Genomic DNA, 18,531 nt, shown 5'->3' on the forward strand with positions numbered 1-18,531 from the left:
TTAGTACAAACTTAATCATCAGATGTGCATCTCTGTTCATCATGAAATGTGACACTGATGAACATGAATACATGTTTGAAACCTTAAAGCCGACATGACATCGAAAACAGACCCTATTTGCTTTCTTAAATTTATTCCAAGGAATTCAAAATGTCAAGTTTGACTTGAAAAGATTTAGACTTCCAATAGCATCAGCTTTTTTACTATGTTTTGAGAAGAATTCCGTTCATGTTATTATACTATATCCATTTGTAAACCACAGACAGGAGCCGTGTCTGATAGCTCGCCTGGTTTGAATTACAAAGAAAGAAGAGTTTGTATGTCAGCTGCTGAATTCAGTGTGTCATTAATGCGATTTTTACAATATTTGACCATAACCCATTTATAGTGCATCTACAAAATCAAACACTGTGAGATTAAATGCTGGCCTTGTGAAATGTTAAGTTTCTCCGTTATAGTCATTATGAATAATCGCCACAGGATATAGATTGTAATTTCCTTTAGATTACATTTTGTAATGTCAATGTAGCAAACAAATCAATTTCATGGTCACATAATGAATGGAATATTAAGTTTGATTTGTACAAATATGTTTACCTTTTCTAAAAAGAGTAACACACACACAAACATGTGTGTAACTCTTTTTTTTTTTTTACTTGTTTTTTCTTATAAACAATATATTTATATATTCATTCATTCATTCATTCATTCATTCATATATATATATATATATATATATATATATATATATATATATATATATATATACTCATATACAGTAAATAATAATAAGAACTGTATATATGTTATTAGTACTATTATTTTGTTTCATTAGTAAACATTTTAAGGAACTCTTAATATTATTTTGGAATTAATGTCCAATAAAGGCTGGACTAAAGCGCTTAATTAAAACAAAATGTTTTGCATTCCATGACCTAATCTAAAGTGAGAACTATTTATGGTTAATAAATTGATAACAAAGTGTTATCTAACTCTTTACATATGAGCTAATTAAACAATACCTCTTTGTTAACTATAGTGAATGAAGAACTCACTGTTTGTATAGTCTATTAATGTATTAACTACAGTTTATAAAATGTTAATTAACTATAAACTTATAGTTTGCGAATGATTTATAAGTGTGTTGTTACTCTATACTTATTATAAAGTGTTACCTAAACATTTATTGTAAATAATAGATCAAATGTTTCAATACATGATCTTTTTGGAAGTTTTGAGTTCTAAAAGTTTTATATATATATATATTTTTTATACTACAGTAAACTTTTTATCTCAATAGATTTGATTCCTCATTTGACGCATTCAGAAATCCAGTGAAACCTTACAGTAAGCAGTGAAATGTGATTACGAATCGCAGGGCTTTAACAAAAAGCATCTTAGTTTGTATATACATTGTAATTTATTTGTATATTTAGCTCTTCTCCACCTCATGACTAAGACCTGCTGTTGTGTGTAAATCAATGCAGCACGTGTTAGATATAAGATATTATATGATGGTCAAAAATATTTCATGTGTAGTAAATGTTCACCATTTCAAAAAACAAATTAAAAAAAAACTTAATTTTGGTTCTTTTTTTGTTTTTTGTTTTTGGTGGTTGTTTTTTTCATTCACTAATGGCAGGAAGTATTAAAGTTAAACTGTGCGGTCTAAAAGCATTTCTGTCATCAGACCCACACTGATTACATAAACCATAACAGTTCATCTAAACATGTGATAGACATATGTGTGTGTATGTGGAGAGGTGCATGTTGTGAAGGAAACACTGTTTTAAAAAAAAAAACTGTAACACCTGTATTGCTTATACTGGTTGTTAAGCATTGGAATAAGATTTTGTGCAATATGCATAACCAAATGCTGGAATAATGAGCCATCTGCATGTGTGGTCCCCTCCTCGGAGATGCCAAGAACAGCACCATCTGTGATACAGCTACCAGCTGTTTTCTTTCTTATTACATGTTTATTAAAAGCCAGAGTTGTCCTCCTAAAAAAGGAGGGAAAAGAGACTCTGAATATGGGTGGCAATCTACTCCATCACCTTTAAAAGGAAATGGCTTTCAGACTTTTCTCAGCTGCTGTCGAGTGAACGTACGCGTGTCATCCGAGCATAAACAAGGGATTTTGTAATATGCTGGGAAAAAATTTAGATTTTATGCTATTAGAAGATTAAATGCCAGTAAAACATAGATAAAAATCAGACTGAGCAACACTGTTGTGACGCATAACTGCAAATATGGCTTTAACTTTTCCAATGAAAAACTTCTTTGGAAAAGTTATGAAAGGGGATTCTTTGACTCTTAAGGCCCGATCACGCCAAAGATGAAGACAGTTCTAAATTTAAAAGAGTCCACAGCTATAATGATAAACGTTACAGGAAAATGTAGTTGGAATCACATTCAGAACGACTTTTCTCCCAGCTGATGAACGATAAAAACATCAACAGCCAATCAGAATCCATCCTGCTTTAAAGAGCTAGAGCATTTAAAGCGACAGACGACAAAACTGCAGAACGCAGAACGAAATTGTCCGCTGGTGTGGGCTCTAATATAGTTAGCGTTATTGATATTGTTATAGTTAACATCCTTTAACCTACTGACACAAACATTTTCTTCTCTAATACTAGGGATCACTACTGTGGACATTATGGTTATTTGGTCACACTTTAGTTTAGGGTCCGAACCTCGACTTTTGCCTTAATGAACTCCTAATTACTGCTTATTAATAGTTAGTGAGGTAGTTTAGGTATTGGGTAGGATTAAGGGATATAGAATATGGTAATGCAGAATAAGGCATTAATATGTTCTTTATAAGTACTAATAAACAGCCAATATCCTAGTAATAGGCATGCTAATAAGCAACTAGTTAATAGTGAGAATTGGACCCTAAACTAAAGTGTTACCGGTTATTTTAAGCAATAAATTACAGCATCTTACAGTCAACATGAAATGATGTTTTACTTCACTATTGTGACATATTTCTGAGGATATTCTATGAGAAAAATATTTACTGGATCATGAAAAGTGTCTCTATATGACAGGCGGTTGAAGAATAAGAGAGATTCAATTTGTCAGTTGAAAAGGAAAGTCATTTCAAAGGCCGTTCAAGTTACATTTCGATAAACACAAAGACAAACATTTCTTTTCTTTAGAATAATTTGAACCAATGAATCGTTCAAAACAACTAGACAAAAGGGTTAATAAAATAAAATAAAGCTGTTCAGACTATTTTTGAACACAAGGTTATTGTGATGTTCTTGGACGGACAATCCATTTGATAGAGATATTATATATTTATGTATTTATTTTATTCTATTTTTCCACTTTATTTTAAGGTAACGTAGTTACACGTTTCTGCGTGTACTTACTATAGTAATAACAGTATGTATAATTACAAGTAAATAACCCTAAACCAAACCCTAACTGTAACTCTATAGCAAGTACATGTAGTTAAAGGGACACTTCACCCATTTGCATTAAGCTTTGCATTGTTAGAAACCCAGTCATACTATTGGTTGTGCAACACTCTCTCATTTTCCCCTGAGACAGGAGAAATCCGTTATTTACCTCTTACACTTCCTCCTACAATGACGCAGAAATCGTCATTTTGCGTCATTGTAGGAGGAAGTGTAAGAGGGGGGGATTTCTGTTGAGACTACAAGCACTAGTTCCTCATCTTTCCCAGGGGGCGGGACCCGCTCACGCTACAGACCTATTACAGATCAGTGGGTGGGACTTTACTCTCTGAAACTGAAAGCAATATCCTCCATCTTGTTTGAAGCTAAGCTAACAGGCGCTGTGGAGACAGATGTAAAGTTATGACAATAGCGGAGGAGAGTGCTCAATATGATATAGAAGAAGAGGATTTCGGAAGTCTGATGCTTGAATCAGGTGTTTGTGGCTACCTTTACAAGCCGCATTATAGCGAAGAGCAGCCGAGGCAGAAGACCTGCCTGCCGCGGACGAGGAGCCCGGACTGGCTCGGGTTAGGGCGGACTGGTGGCGCCGGTGATCTCACTATGCAACTACGAACCGCTGCGAACACAGAGATAGAGTCCGTCTGTGGCAAAGATGACAATTTCTCCTGGACGAAATCTCTGAATCAGACGAGGACACGGACGTTTGTGTTGAGAACTATCCTAGTTTCGCACCGCATATGTTCTGACTGAACATCCAGGTACCATGCAATAATTCACCTTTTCGAAAGAAATACAAACGAGGAGTAATGCACTAATGAGTTCGCCAACTAACTAGACATTTTGTGTGAATGTGAAATGAATTTCAAGCTCTGGTGGTAGCTAGACTTGTAGACGGAAGAGTGATTTCTCTTATAGGCAGATATGCGCTTTCTGGATTAGTGGGAGTGGCTTGCGGAGCTGTGCAATGTGGTGCATTGTGGGAGTTGTTGTCTTTCATACAAATGCGTCCTGAAGTTATTTTTTGTCTTTTCTCGGTCACAAAGGCACCAAATTAAAAATTTATTTTACATTTCGACTACATATATGACCCACTTTAAATAAAAAACAATGTTCAAATGGGTGAAATGCCCCTTTAATTAAAGCAACACTAAGGAACTTTTCCTCTTCGGTCCCCCTACAGGATTGAAGCGGAATTGTCCATTATCGCTGTCGTAAATAATTTCGCCGCCCGCAGCCTACTGTCGCGCACACGCTCGCTGTTTATCTAGCACGGCTTTGGAATGAACGATGTCCACAGACAAGGTAGAGTATGTTGCATGATTTCATGAAAGTATGATGTATTGCGACATAAGAAACGAAGAAAAACTAAATAATGACTATTGTGACGCTTGACGTAAAGCAAGTCAAATTTGTAGTTTAGTCTCATTCGAACTACAGAAACGCGACCCGGTTTGGCAAACTTGCATAGTGTGGTTATAGCAGATATAGGGCTGCAAAGCGAATCCAGAAGTGCCTTTCACCCTGTTACGACTTAATGAACCACTGATACGATTTTGTAAACATTATTTTAAGGTAAAAAATGTTCCTTAGTGTTGCTTTAATATTACTCAGTACTTACTTAAGGAAGCACAATGTAACTACGTCACCTTAAAGTACTTCCTTTTGGGGGTTATATTGTTAAATGTTTCACTTAATGCATGTAAATGGGTTGCAAATTCTGCTTTATGCTTTTTTTGTTTCATCATTTCAGAAGTTGAAATCCCCACCCCCATAAAAGCATTGTAAAATGTTAACTCCCATCTCATTATTTTTTTTATCATCATGTCCTTAAGGGATTCCTCAAAACATCCAAGGAAAGTGCTCCTGCTTCACTTGTACATATTGTATGTATAGGTATGTTTTTGCAAAAATGTAAATGAAGGCATGTTTTTCCAATTAGCCTCATGTGTTAGGTTGTTCTCATCAGTTTTCATGTTTCCCCCTACAAGAGAATCTTTCAAACGTTTTTCTTCCAGACAAAAGCGTAAAACTGTAATCGGCATGCAATGGGCTGAACACAAACCGTCCCTCTTTGCGCAGCAAGAGTTCTGAATGCTTCCCGTCAGATCAGAACCCGTCTGATCCGGTTTGGCAGAACTGCAGACCACCCTCTGCAGCTGTCAACAGATTTCAGAAGCTCTGAGCTCGGACTCTGAAGTGGCAGTGACACATTCCAGCTTTTGATGGACACAGAGGAGCAGTTCTGGAAACATCCATCAGCATTCACATCCGCACACGTAAGCTGACAGGTCAGGTCTGGACAGACAGTGACAAACCTGGGTTGGACGCGCTGTCGCCGCGGACCACGACTGTACCGAGGAGGAAGTGACAGGTCGGGCTCGGGCCTTACCTTTCTGCGTGGGTCCTAACTCAGATGTGTGTGTGTGTCCTCGTTCGAATAAATACGCAAACAAGCATCTATCAGTCAGATGTGGCAGGGAGATCTTGGTGGCCCGTCGTCGTGACAGGAGCAGGACTCTGTTCTCAATCACACGCTCAGGATTTGACACTCGACACTTGGTCTCGCTCGGCACAGATCATATTTGATTTGTCAAAACGTTGCAAGATAATGTCTTTATGAGAAGTCAGTTCTGTTGTGTTGCTGAGTTATTTTAACTAGTTATTTTGTAACATTTCAATGATGCCTTCTGTTTGGTAACACTTTGTTTCGATGGTCTCCTTTAGACATTCTGATGACTGTAAGTATTGTTGCACCTACAGGTTAACTAACTCTTGTCTCATATGTAAGAAATGTATTTCAATTAATCATAAAATGGCCCTGATATGTCACTAGACATTAAGAAATCATGTTCATTTCAAATACTTATATCACTGACAACAGTAGTCCGGCCAGGATATTGTCATTTAAAAAGTGAAGTTGCAGCCCTCAACTGATGTTGATGTTGTCATGTTGTGTTTTGGTCTGATGCTCCACCCTCCACCTATCTACCAATCACGAAGTCAATAGTGTTTCGGCAGCCAGGTTGCCAGCTCTGCTCTAGTTACCACAGCTGCAGCTACAAACGTGTCGGATAAAAAATGTCTAACGTTACGAAACCTAAAAGACCTCGTTATGAATCCGAATTACGTTGTGACAAAGTCCGAAAAAAAAACGTACTGTGTAGGACTCGTCACTTGCCATTGGAAGCTCCTTGTAGCAGCCTACGTTCCTGCTGGATCCTGCAGCCTAACTGGCAACCTCGAGTCAGGGGGGAGGGGGAGGGGATACACCGCTCTACAGTAATTTGAAAGTGATTGCAGTACCAGTTTTGGCCACAATCTTACATACGGCTCCTTTAATGCTAACACCTTATTGTGACGGTCCCCCAACTGACATTTTACTGACTATAAGTAACTTTGAATGTTGTCAACTTATTCTACTAACCCTAACAGTCTATTAATACTGAACTACTCTAATGAGAGTTAGTTTACACACGGGTGCAACTTTACTTAGTAGAATATCTAAAGGGGGGCCATCAAAATTGAAAAGTGTTTGTGTTGTTTTTTTTAACCTGCATTACTTGTTTTTTTTTCCGAAAAAGATTATGTAAGGCAGAATATTTTCACTGTTGATTTATTTATTTATTTATTTATTTATTTTTTAATGACATTCAACGTCACATTGTGGCAAGTTTGATATTAATAATGCCAAAAAGCATTGGTTCTTATTTGTCATAATGGTAAAAGGAAATTGCGTAAAATACGCCGTTTAAATATCTGAAAGTGCAAATGAAATTTTAAAGTTTTGATTTGTTTTTAATGACCTTACAAGTTAAATTAAACCATCAAAATATGTAAAAAAAAAAAAAAAAGAAAAGAAAAAAAAAGTATATATATATATATATATATATATAATTAAAATATGAAGGAGAAATGAAACACTAAACTTCGTAAGGTATTTAACTTATTTAAGATATTTACAATTATTTGGTAAACTACAGTTACAGGTTTTATTTTACTATGCAAAAGAAAAAAAAATCAGTTATTAATAATATTTTGCTGGTTCTCTCTTGTTTTTTGCGTGTTCATCAAAAATGATATCTGCACATTTTTATTGTTATTATCACAAATAAAACAATTGACTCCAAGCACAACTATGCAATATGATTACAAAATCATTAACACGTTTTTGATAATGCCGGGCATCACTTTTGGCCACTACCATATATGAATTTTGTTAGGCATCAGAATATGAAGCAATCGATATACTGTTAAAAACGAAGATCTTGGACACTTAATGTTTGTCAAACTTTGTAGAATACGTTTATAGATTAAATACACCGGTGGTTATTTTGTGAACTTAAACAGATAGTTCACCCAAAAATTTTAACTCAAGTTGTTCCAAACCTGTATGAGTTTCTTTCTTCTGCTAAACATAAAAGAAGATATTTTGAAGATTGTTGGTTACCAAACAGTTGATGGACCCCATTGCCTTCCATAGTATAAGTCAATGGGGTCCATCAACTGTTGGGTGACCTACGTTCTTCAAAACATCATCTTTTATGTTCAGCAGAAGAAAGAAACTCATACGGGTTTGGAATAACATGAGAGAGATTAAATGATGACAGAATTTTCATTTTTGGGTGAACTGTCCCTTTAAGTGAAACAAACATCCACAAAAAAATGACCAAATACCACATCATTCAAAAGTGTCTCAGAAAAGTGAAGAGAAGCTCTACCATGAATCCTGTTGTATCTAATGCATTGACATTCAGCCTGATTTAAGTGTCTAAACACTTTTTGAGGCCACTGTCTTTTGTGCAATATGACTTGTGGGAAATAAGGAGGATAATATGGAAAATATTCTTCCTTCAAACAGATTACTCAAAGATCACTCAGTCTTCCTCAAATGTGCTTCAGATGTGTGTCACTTCACACTATATCACATTTTCCAGTTCTGTTTGAATAATGCCTAGTGCATGTCAGCTGAATAGGCCGAGACCATGTGTGTGTGCGCGCGTGTGTGTGTGTAAGAATGTGTGACATGGGCATTTATCTTCCAAGCAGGGCTAATACCTTAATGCCGAGTACAGACTGAACACAGCGGAGGTTGTGTTGGTGAACAGGCCCGTCCGCACGGCGCTCAGTATGTGTGCTTGTACGAACACCGTCGCGTGTGTCAGTCCTCCCGTGGAGCCGCGTTGCTTAAGCACCATACTTTGAAATCAAGCATGAATAATTAAGTCATTTCACAAGGCTGCTTTAACGATTCATTACATGAGAAGAAATAGGTCAAGTGCTAGTGGTGGAAACACCGCAAGCATGGATCCTTATTGAGGTAAAAAAAAAAAAAAAAAAAAAATTCATCTTGGGTCACAGTAACTATACTTTGAAACTCTACCCCCCACCAGCAGGAAGTTAAAGGATTATTATTATTATTATTATTAGCGTTATTATTTCTCATAAGATAAACAATGAAAAAATGATGCTGTCCCGCAGCAATTTTTGTTGCAAATCTTGTTTATCCTTATTTATGTCCCTTATTATAGTGACTGCGTTTCAATGCCCAATCGTACTCCGATTATGTGGTAATTTCAGGTCATTACTATGATTTCATTCTGCATATAAACACCTTTCTAGTGGCATATCCAGTGTGTATACGAGTAAAACCCCTCCACTCTTACTAAAATCTCAGTTAAACATGGTTTTCTTTAAACCGTTCTCTTTCTTTTCTTCGTACTAAAAGCAGGTAATTGTAATATTTCAAGGGTTACAAAATGTTTTTAAAAAATCATTAAGCTGACAGTACACAATTTACATGACATTTAGAAATCACGTTTTTTTCTGGTCCTGGCGTTAAAAATGGTTACAAAATCAGATATTTAATAATTTGTGCATTCATGCATTCTTTATGCGTTCTATAATGTCGACTATGCAAAATCCAAATGTTGGTGGTTCTGTCGAGATTTGTTTAAAGGAATTTGTATTGCACCAGTATGAATGTGTGAAATAGAGAATGACTATTTAATAATAATTATTTATATATATGTATATATGTATATATATATGTGTGTGTGTGTGTGTGTGTGTGTGGATATATATGTATATTTTATTTATATATATATATATATATATATATATATATATATATATATGTATATATGTATGTGTGTGTGTGTGTGTGTGTGTGTGTGTGTGTGTGTGTGTGTGTGTGTGTATATATATATATATATATATACATATATACACACACACATAATATACAAAAATATACATATACACACACACACACATATATATATATATATATATATATATATATATATGTGTGTGTGTATATGTATATTTTTATATATATGTATGTATGTATGTCTGTCTGTCTGTCTGTCTGTCTGTCTGTCTGTCCGTCCACACGCACACATACTCACACACACACACACACACACACACACACACACACACGCATTGTTGTGTTCATGCAGCTACCGTTTGTTTTGCTGAACTGAACACGTGATTTGGTCAAAGTAATGTAGATTCCGGCTTTACCCCCCACGATTCCCTTCATCTCACAGCCTGTGGTACTGGAACCACACGATTGTTCACCCTCAGCTAATTCAACATCCTGTGAAAACACACATCTTTACATACACACACAAACAATATGTTTGCATATGCTCAGGAAAAGGTCACTGTTCTCAGTTACGCAGCCTTGACAAGTGGAGCCTATTAGTTTATCAGGGGAGCGGTTATGGGTTTTCGTCTCCGTTTGTGGTATTTTACTCGTCCTACATTCCATGAAATATTTCCTGCATTGTCCTTCCTGGATGAGGGACTTTATGAAAACCAGGTCCATTTAATGGACCTGAAATATGGAACGTGGCGCAACACGTTTCCATCCTGCATGTGGCAGCTGCACGGGTGTTAATTATTGTGCAGAAATATTGATTGCTTAGTTGAGATTCTTGATGGAAATATCAGGCAAAACATTCTCGTCCTGAAAGACTCGTCTTGCAAGGCTTAAACCAGCAAGGCAGCCTGTTTAATTTCACTTGTGGTTCTTTTCCTCGTCTTCTAATTGGGTTATATGCATTAGATTTTCAAATTAAGCATCTGCTGTTAACAGTATGCATATGTTGTTGTTCTACTTTGAAAATTACAGCTCTCAAGACTTCAATCACCGCCTGTCCGTATCACATGAAATTTGAGCTTTGAATCAGAAGCAGGTTTGGAATCCCCAGGCCTTGACTCTTTCATCATGGGGAGTGCATTTTAATTAGCTCTTCTCGGCTCAGCGCAGAGCTGACGATTTGCACCAGAGCTGCGGAACAAAACATTGAAAACCCCTACCATGCGAATTAACACTGTGTCGCATTCATTGGCAACAGTTGCAAATATTTTGCTATGTCAGTCAGCTTCCAACCAAAACTTACAAGGGCTTTTTTTTAGACTTCACAATTAAGTTTACGGCGTGTTATGAGCGCTTGTATGCAGAACCGATACAGCCGTAACTATCAGCAGTGTCAACGCTTTGACAAGATCACGTTTTTGTTGGTTTGCATTAGTATTACGAGCTTTTGCTCTTTCAGTCGGCCCTCTGTTTTACTTCTTTATTTGTAGCTGCAGTAAAAAGGATGGTGGTGTGGGTGGTTGCCATGTTGTTGCTATGCTGCTGCTTGGTGTTTTCTTTTTGTTGTTGTTGGTGTTTTTTACTGGCCAATCAAAAGAGTAATCTGCAAGGAAATAATGGTACATCCATCCATCCATCCGTTCTGTCTGTCTGTCGTTCTATCATTCTATCTATCATTTTATTTATTGTTCTATTATTCTGTCTCTCGTTCTATCATTCTATATCTATCATTGTTCTATTATTCTGTCTCTCGTTCTATCATTCTATATCTATCATTCTGTCTATTGTTCTACTATTCTATCTATCATTCTATCTATCGTTCTATCGTTCTATCATTCTATTTCTCATTGTTATACTTTCTCTCATTCTATCTCTCGTTCTATCTATCTATTATTCTATTTCTCGTTCTATCATTCTGTCTCTCGTTCTATCATTCTGTCTCTCATTCTATCATGCTATCTATTGTATTATCATTTTATCTATCATTCTGTCTATCGTTCTATCAATTTATCTTTCTATCGTTCTATCTATCATTCTATCGTTCTGTCTCTCGTTCTATCTATCTATTGTTCTATCGTTCTATCATTCTATTTCTCGTTCTGTTATACTTTCTCTCATTCTATCTCTCGTTCTATCTCTCGTTCTATCATTTTGTCTCTCGTTCTATCATGCTATCTATTGTTCTATCATTCTATCTATCATTCTATTGTTCTGTCTCTCGTTATATCTATCTATCGTTCTATCTATCGTTCTATCTATCGTTCTATCATTCTATTTCTCGTTCTGTTATACTTTCTCTCATTCTATCTCTTATTCTCTTAGTGACAAATGTTTTCTAGTAAAAAAAAAGTAATTCAGCTTCATTGTGTCTATCTATCTATCTATCGTTTTATCTATCGTTCTATCTATCGTTCTATCTATTGTTCTATCTATCAATCTATTGTTTTATCATTCTATCATTCTATCTATCATTCTATCTCATTCTATCATTCTGTCTCTCGTTCTATCATTCTGTCTATCATTCTATCAATCTATCTATTGTTCTATCGTTATATCTATCTATCTATCTATCTATCTATCTATCTATCTATCTATCGTACTATCGTACTATCAATCTATCGTTCTATCTCTCATTCTATCGTTCTATCTCTCATTCTATCATTCTATCTCTTACTATCTCCAAGAAACCATAAAACTTCAAGGCTTTTTTCAAATGTTTTCTAGTAAAAAATAAAAAAATAACAAAACAGCTTTACATTCAAATTCAAGTTCACACAACCAGACTAAACACACCTGTGGACTGTTACCTCAACGTAATACTGGCCAACTGACATTGCACATGACAAAATACCCCGATATTAGGCTACAGCTTAGAAACTGTGCACACAATCACTTTTAGTCAAGATGAGATGGCAAGGTGCCAGCAATACAATACATGCAGGTAGAGATATAGTGTGTGTGTGTGTGTGTGTGTGTGTGTGTGTGTGTGTGTGTGTGTGTGTGTGTGTGTGTGTGTGTGTGTGTGTTAACGTTTATACACAGAGGGTGTTAAAAGCTGTCAGACAGGTATGGTCAAAGTGGAAGCTCAACACTGATTGATCGGTGGAGTTCATGTCAAGTTCACGGGAGGTCTCCGCCGTCATCGCCCGGTGACTGGCATCCGCACATCAGCGCGAGGAGACGGGAGAAAACAGGAGGATCGAGTAACGTCACCACATAACAGATTAACAAAGGCAGCATCATCTCTCTGTATGACAGCGGGATCATTTATCACACGGCAATGGTGTGCGCTGAGGTCATCTGTAGTCTGTGAGTAATGGCCACTCATTTGTTTATCTGTGACCTCAATAATCAGAGATGGTGAGAGGTCGAGACACAAATGGTGAGACACTGCGCTTCAGAAAGGGGAACCATTCTGCTTCACCTTGTAGGACTACAGTTATACGCTGTAATAAAGCTGTGCCGAACAATGTACGGTGCCGCTCATTGTTGCTGTTATTATGACATCATAAAGGTTTTCTCAGCTGAAAGATTTGAATGTTTCTATGGTTTCGGTTTAAATCAAATCGCTTGTGTCATTATACTGGGTGAACTTGGGTAAATCTGGCCACTTTTTGACCTTGAGATGACTGATGGGATGAGATCACTTTGCTATTGTGTTCTGATAAAACATGACTTCATAGGCCTTTTCAAAACCAAACACATTTTTGAAAACATGGTCACATGATAGCATGTGCTGAGTAATATGATGCATAACATGTTTTTAATATATAATTGCTTATAACATAATAATTAGCTGTGTATGGACAATGTGGAATGCTACTGAAAACGAATTACTTACTTTCAGTGTACAACCTATTCTTTTTATTTCTTTATTTTTTAATCCATTTATTTATTTTTTGACTATTTATTTTTAAAAAGAATCTCTGGAAATGATATCCAAAAACTATACATTGCAGTATTTAGGCTATCCATATCACATGCTACAGTAATTTAATTAGTCACGAGCAATGACAATAGGCAAATGTCAAAAATAACAAATGACAATGACCTAATTATGCCTCATTTCTACACTGTAAAAAAAAAAAACGTATTTATGATTAATCATCACAACTTTGTATCTTTTGTCAAATCAACTTAGATAATAGATTTGGTTCAGATTACATATTTTGAGTTTCTATTTATTAAACCAATCTCCTTTGTTGTATTAACTCAATTTTTTTATTTCAATGAACTCAAAATTTTAAGGCAACCAGGTAACTTACTTTTTTTTAAGTTAAACCAACAATATGTTTTTACAATGAGCAGCTACTGAACAATTATATATTGCATATGTGTCATTTATTATCAGAATGTATACACTACACTAAACATTTCTTTGTTTTCACACAACGACTTTGTGTATTTAAAGATTGAATTCTTTACACAACAGATTGCTATAGTAGACTAATTGATTACAACAACAATAATGTTTAATTTCCAGCAGCTACTAAAAGTATTTTGCACTGTAACATGGATACTAATGTGTTATTCTCACATTTCCAGGTATAGCACTCTCTGCCTTTTATAGGCATACTGAGACCGCTTACAGCTCACACATATACATGTTAATGTAAGTAATTACCACAGCAATGGCAATTATATCTCATTTCTGGCAGCTACTAAAAATAATTACATATTGCACGCATGTTATTTATTATTACTCTGCAGTGTGTCATTACACTGAAGCATTCATTGCTTCACGCGCTCAGTTCTCAGCATCTCTGTAAACTCAAGCCTAAAGCAGCAGAGAGACAGTATGAGGCTGGTCTTGTGGGCTGTCTCATGTTTTCTCCGGCCCCTGTCTCTTTAATAAACTCGTGGTTATCTAGTGTAACAAATGTCTCGCTGCCATCATCAAGTCCAGAGGAGGAGGAGGAGGAGGAGGAGTTTTTAATGTTCAGTTTGTTCTATGGATCGATGTTTGCTGCTGGCATCGCCGTGTGTGTGTGATATACACTATTTTTTCTGCCCTTTTCCTACTACGTTTCATACGAGACCGGGAGTCTAAGCGATTGACAGCGTTTGTCCTTTTGGCTTGGGAAACACAAAAAGAAAAGAAGAAGAAGAGACGGGAAAAAAGGAAAGCAAAACAATCCGCCATAGATCTGTCTATCTAGGAAGGAGAGGTATATTAAAATAGAGACACCTGATTTCTGGACAGCGTTTCTGAAAAACTGGATTGTACGGAACTGAAGTGCATTAGAGAGTCGCTATTGCGTGTGTATGGACTATATCAGAGCGCTTTTACAGAATTTCAACCTGGGCTCAGTTTCACTGTACGTGAACTAAAGAGAGTTGAACATGCCAAGGAGGAAACAGCAAGCACCCAAAAGGGCTGCGGGTAAGATTCAAATTGACACCTATCATTTCACGTTCATCCCGACATGAATAGGCTATTGCTATTCATCCGCGTTTTAAGTCGCACGAGCGTACGCATTTGTATCTGAACGGACCTCTTTTTATCTTGTGAAACAGTATGATGAAAGTGATACCGCTGTCTTAGAAAGAGGATGGTTAATATCAGAGAATGATGCTTTGATACACCGCAAAAGCTTTACGCTTCGGTTCCCGGGAAAATCCGACAAAAGTTTTTAAACTTTCAAGTCCAACGAACTATTTCACGTTGAAATAAACGTAAACACGCGTGTTTAGAATGTAAACAGCGTTCGTTTGACATCATCTAGAGAACGGAATGCTTGAAAATCGTAACGTTTTTTAGCATTATAAACGGACCGAGTAGTGAACCTTGTGTAACCCCTGTAACGTCTGTTAGACGTTGTGGGGAAAATGGTCTTAATCATTATTTTCGTCTCGTTTCTAAAAAAAAAAAAAAAGTAAATATTCTTTTCTTTTTTTAAAGTTAACTTTATATTTTCAGATTTTCTCTTAAAACAAGTAGCCTATTTATATATAGCCTACACATGATGTTTCGCTTTTCAAGTAGCCTAATGTGTTTGCATATATATAATCGAAGTGAATTAGAGTTTAGGCAAGGCTCACTTCTTGGCCTATTTCTAAGTTAATTGCTTTTGTCAGTGGCATGCTGTTCACATAGGCTAATGAAGTAAAATGAACCTTATTTTAATTGGAAACTAGTGTGATTGTATTTATTTACACGTTATATAGTTGTTTTGGACGTCAAAGTTTTAAAGTTCAAACTTTAGCCAGATTTTGTTGGGAACCGAAGCGTGACGCGTTTCTGTAAATACACTGAGAGGAAATGCAGAATGATTCTGGATAGCCTAGATGTGCTGCTTTGGATCCGAATATCGGTTGAACTTCCTATGAACCCATAATATCTCATAGACAAACGGACTCACACACACACAGACACAAACGGAGTGCAGGCACGCACACACACGCGGACGCGCGCTCCAGAGCGCGAAACACACAAGAATAAAGCCGTTTAGATTACATCTTTTATTTATGTTTCAGTAACATGATGAGATTAGCCCTGCTATTTTGCTTTTAACTTGTTAATTGTGTACCAATGTTGCCAGTACATATTGTCTCATAGACTGTCTTGTGAACTAACTACTAGACAGCATTTTTGAGGGCATCATTTTGAATAATGTTCAAAATGATGCCAGTGATGCTGTCTAGGCAAAAATAACCAAGAAGCATCTTTAGTTTAGCCGAAACAACGAATGTTCTTTCATTTTGCTTCCTTAGCAGTGTTGACAATACACTTTCTTTCTTAGGCTGTGTGTCAAATCCTTATGAGCTCCCTACCTAGGTAGCATGTGCGTGCATCATTTTTGAATAATGTATATAAAGTGCCTGTGGTGTCCAAAAACATGCGGTCGGGTCAAGTCAAGTCACCTTTATTTATATAGTGCTTAATACAATACAGATTATTTCAAAGCAGCTTCACAGCAATAAAAAGGAAAATAATGATCAATGATACAAAGGTAGGCAACTCACTAGGTTTTGAAACACAGCCAGAATCTTCTCATGCACAGCAACGCAACTGGCTGTATACCAGAAGGCTTTTCACTGAAACATTTTCGTTTTCTTTCTTTTCCCCTTTGGCTTTTATTTGTTATATGATTGATCTCATGTCACGTTGGATTTATTGATAGATTAATTTCTAATAGATCCATTTATCACCGGTTCTTTGTTAGCCTTCCCACGACCTCAGGTGGTGGCTGTTCGGATTATTAAACGACTTTACAACACAAAGTTGATGATGCTCCTTTAAACATTTTCCAAAAATAGTTTCCATAAAAAATTTTACCCATAAAATGTTAGGCTTTTTAACTATTTAACTACTAATGTGCAGTAGTTTATCATTAATAATGCATTTTTTAAAAATATGTATTTAAATTGAATAAAATGTATCAGATTTGTATTCTGATCAAAATATTTCATTTGTATTACAGCCCGTACTCCACAGGTTAAAGCATGAATCTGTCATTTGATTGTCTTTCTATAGACAAATCCCATTGGTTGCAGCATTTTCAATGGTTTAAAAGATGGCGAGATTGTAAGGAGCCAAACTTTGCTCTCGAAAGTGCGTACCGCAGGTTATTGTTTTTGCGTGCATCGACGCCAGATGCTCTGGACTCTTTGCGAGGTGGAAGGATGATCACTCTTTATAATAACAGTAGACAAACCCCACAGATGGTCATCACACTCTGCCAGCAATGGCGGATCTTAAAACCTCCTGAAGACGCTAAGTCCCTTCTTCCTCGTTTTTACTTTGTCTGTCACTTTCCCTCGCGCACACACATTCGTCGCTCTCTCTAAAAGCCCCTTCCCTCTAACAAAAGCGGCGCAATTATTGGGTGAACTTTTGCGAAGATTCCTAAGCGATCCCTTTACACGCTCTGGGCCTGCTCGCCTGTAATCTGGTAAATGTGTCAGCCCTATGGAGAAATAAGCCTTCCAGAAGAGTTTCTTCATTGTTGAGGTAATTGTCTCCTCTTTGACAGGCACATTCATCAGTGGCTTAATGGTCAATCAAAAGTTGGCAGGCAGAGTGTTTTCATTCTTTCCTATCCACTACATTAGGAATACTTAATCAAAATGTCTCCCGGTAATGGCTATGAAGAGTTCATGACTGACTGATCTGTTGTCTGCGCAGATAGAAAATTAACAGCTCGGCGGCAGGAGAGATGTGGGCCCGCAGATAAACAAATTGTGCATTAATATTTCATCTTCGAGACCTGGGATGTGCTATCAGCGGCAGAATATTCCAGGCCCGTGTTGTCATTTCTCTCCCCCCCCCCTCCTGACCCCCCCCACCCCTCAAACCCCCACCTATATTCTTGAAGGCTTTTTGCAGCTGTAACTCATTTCCCTTGATGACTTTACTGGGGTTACAGAGAGTGACGACAAATTGATTACCTGGCAGAGCAAGAATGGAGCGGCGAGAGAGACGCAAGCTGACAGTCATGTTATAATAATATGTTTAATGATGTGTGGAGGGGTGAACAAGGAGAGGGAGAGGTATTAAAATAAGACCAGAGAAGATGCAAGGAATGAATTTTTTTTTTTTTAATACTCCGCCCCCCTTTTCCATTTTTCGTACAATCTTTTTAAGATCTACTGGGTTCTGGGTATAAAATGGCGTTCACTTCGTTATGTGGTGGCAGGCACGGTTATCCTTTTTTTGCTGTGAAATGTGGTCATTTAGAGAAAGGACGCATCCCTGCAGGGTTGCACAATTAATATTTGTTGTGTGACTTGAGTTAGCGGTCACTGGAAGGTCAGATGGATTTACAGTGTTTGAAATCAGAATGCTAAAGATTATACATTTTGCCATTATAACGAACTGACAACTGACAAATAACAAACTGTGTGTGTGTATATCTCTCTCTCTCTCTCTCTCTCTCTATATATATATATATATTTATATATATATATAGGCTATATATATATATATAATATACATACACACCGTATAGATAGATAGATAGATAAATAGATAGATCATTCATGGTGATT

General features: G+C 36.7%; 1 protein-coding gene across 2 annotated transcripts in view; it reads left to right on the forward strand.

The window, feature by feature from the left end:
- Positions 1-18,531, forward strand: part of tshz2 (teashirt zinc finger homeobox 2) — a 114,325-nt gene that overhangs the window by 46,859 nt on the left and 48,935 nt on the right. The window contains exon 1 of one of the 2 annotated variants that reach the window (XM_084429040.1): positions 14,328-14,923. The exons of the other annotated variant lie outside the window; for it this stretch is intronic. Within the exon in view, the coding sequence (XP_084285166.1) occupies positions 14,884-14,923 (40 nt within the window). The 5' untranslated portion in view covers positions 14,328-14,883. Of the gene's footprint in view, positions 1-14,327; positions 14,924-18,531 lie in introns of those variants that run through there. 2 annotated transcript variants of the gene reach the window in all.

The sequence above is a fragment of the Rutilus rutilus genome (genome assembly GCF_951802725.1).
Source record: "Rutilus rutilus genome assembly, chromosome: 13".
Lineage (NCBI taxonomy): Eukaryota > Metazoa > Chordata > Actinopteri > Cypriniformes > Leuciscidae > Rutilus > Rutilus rutilus.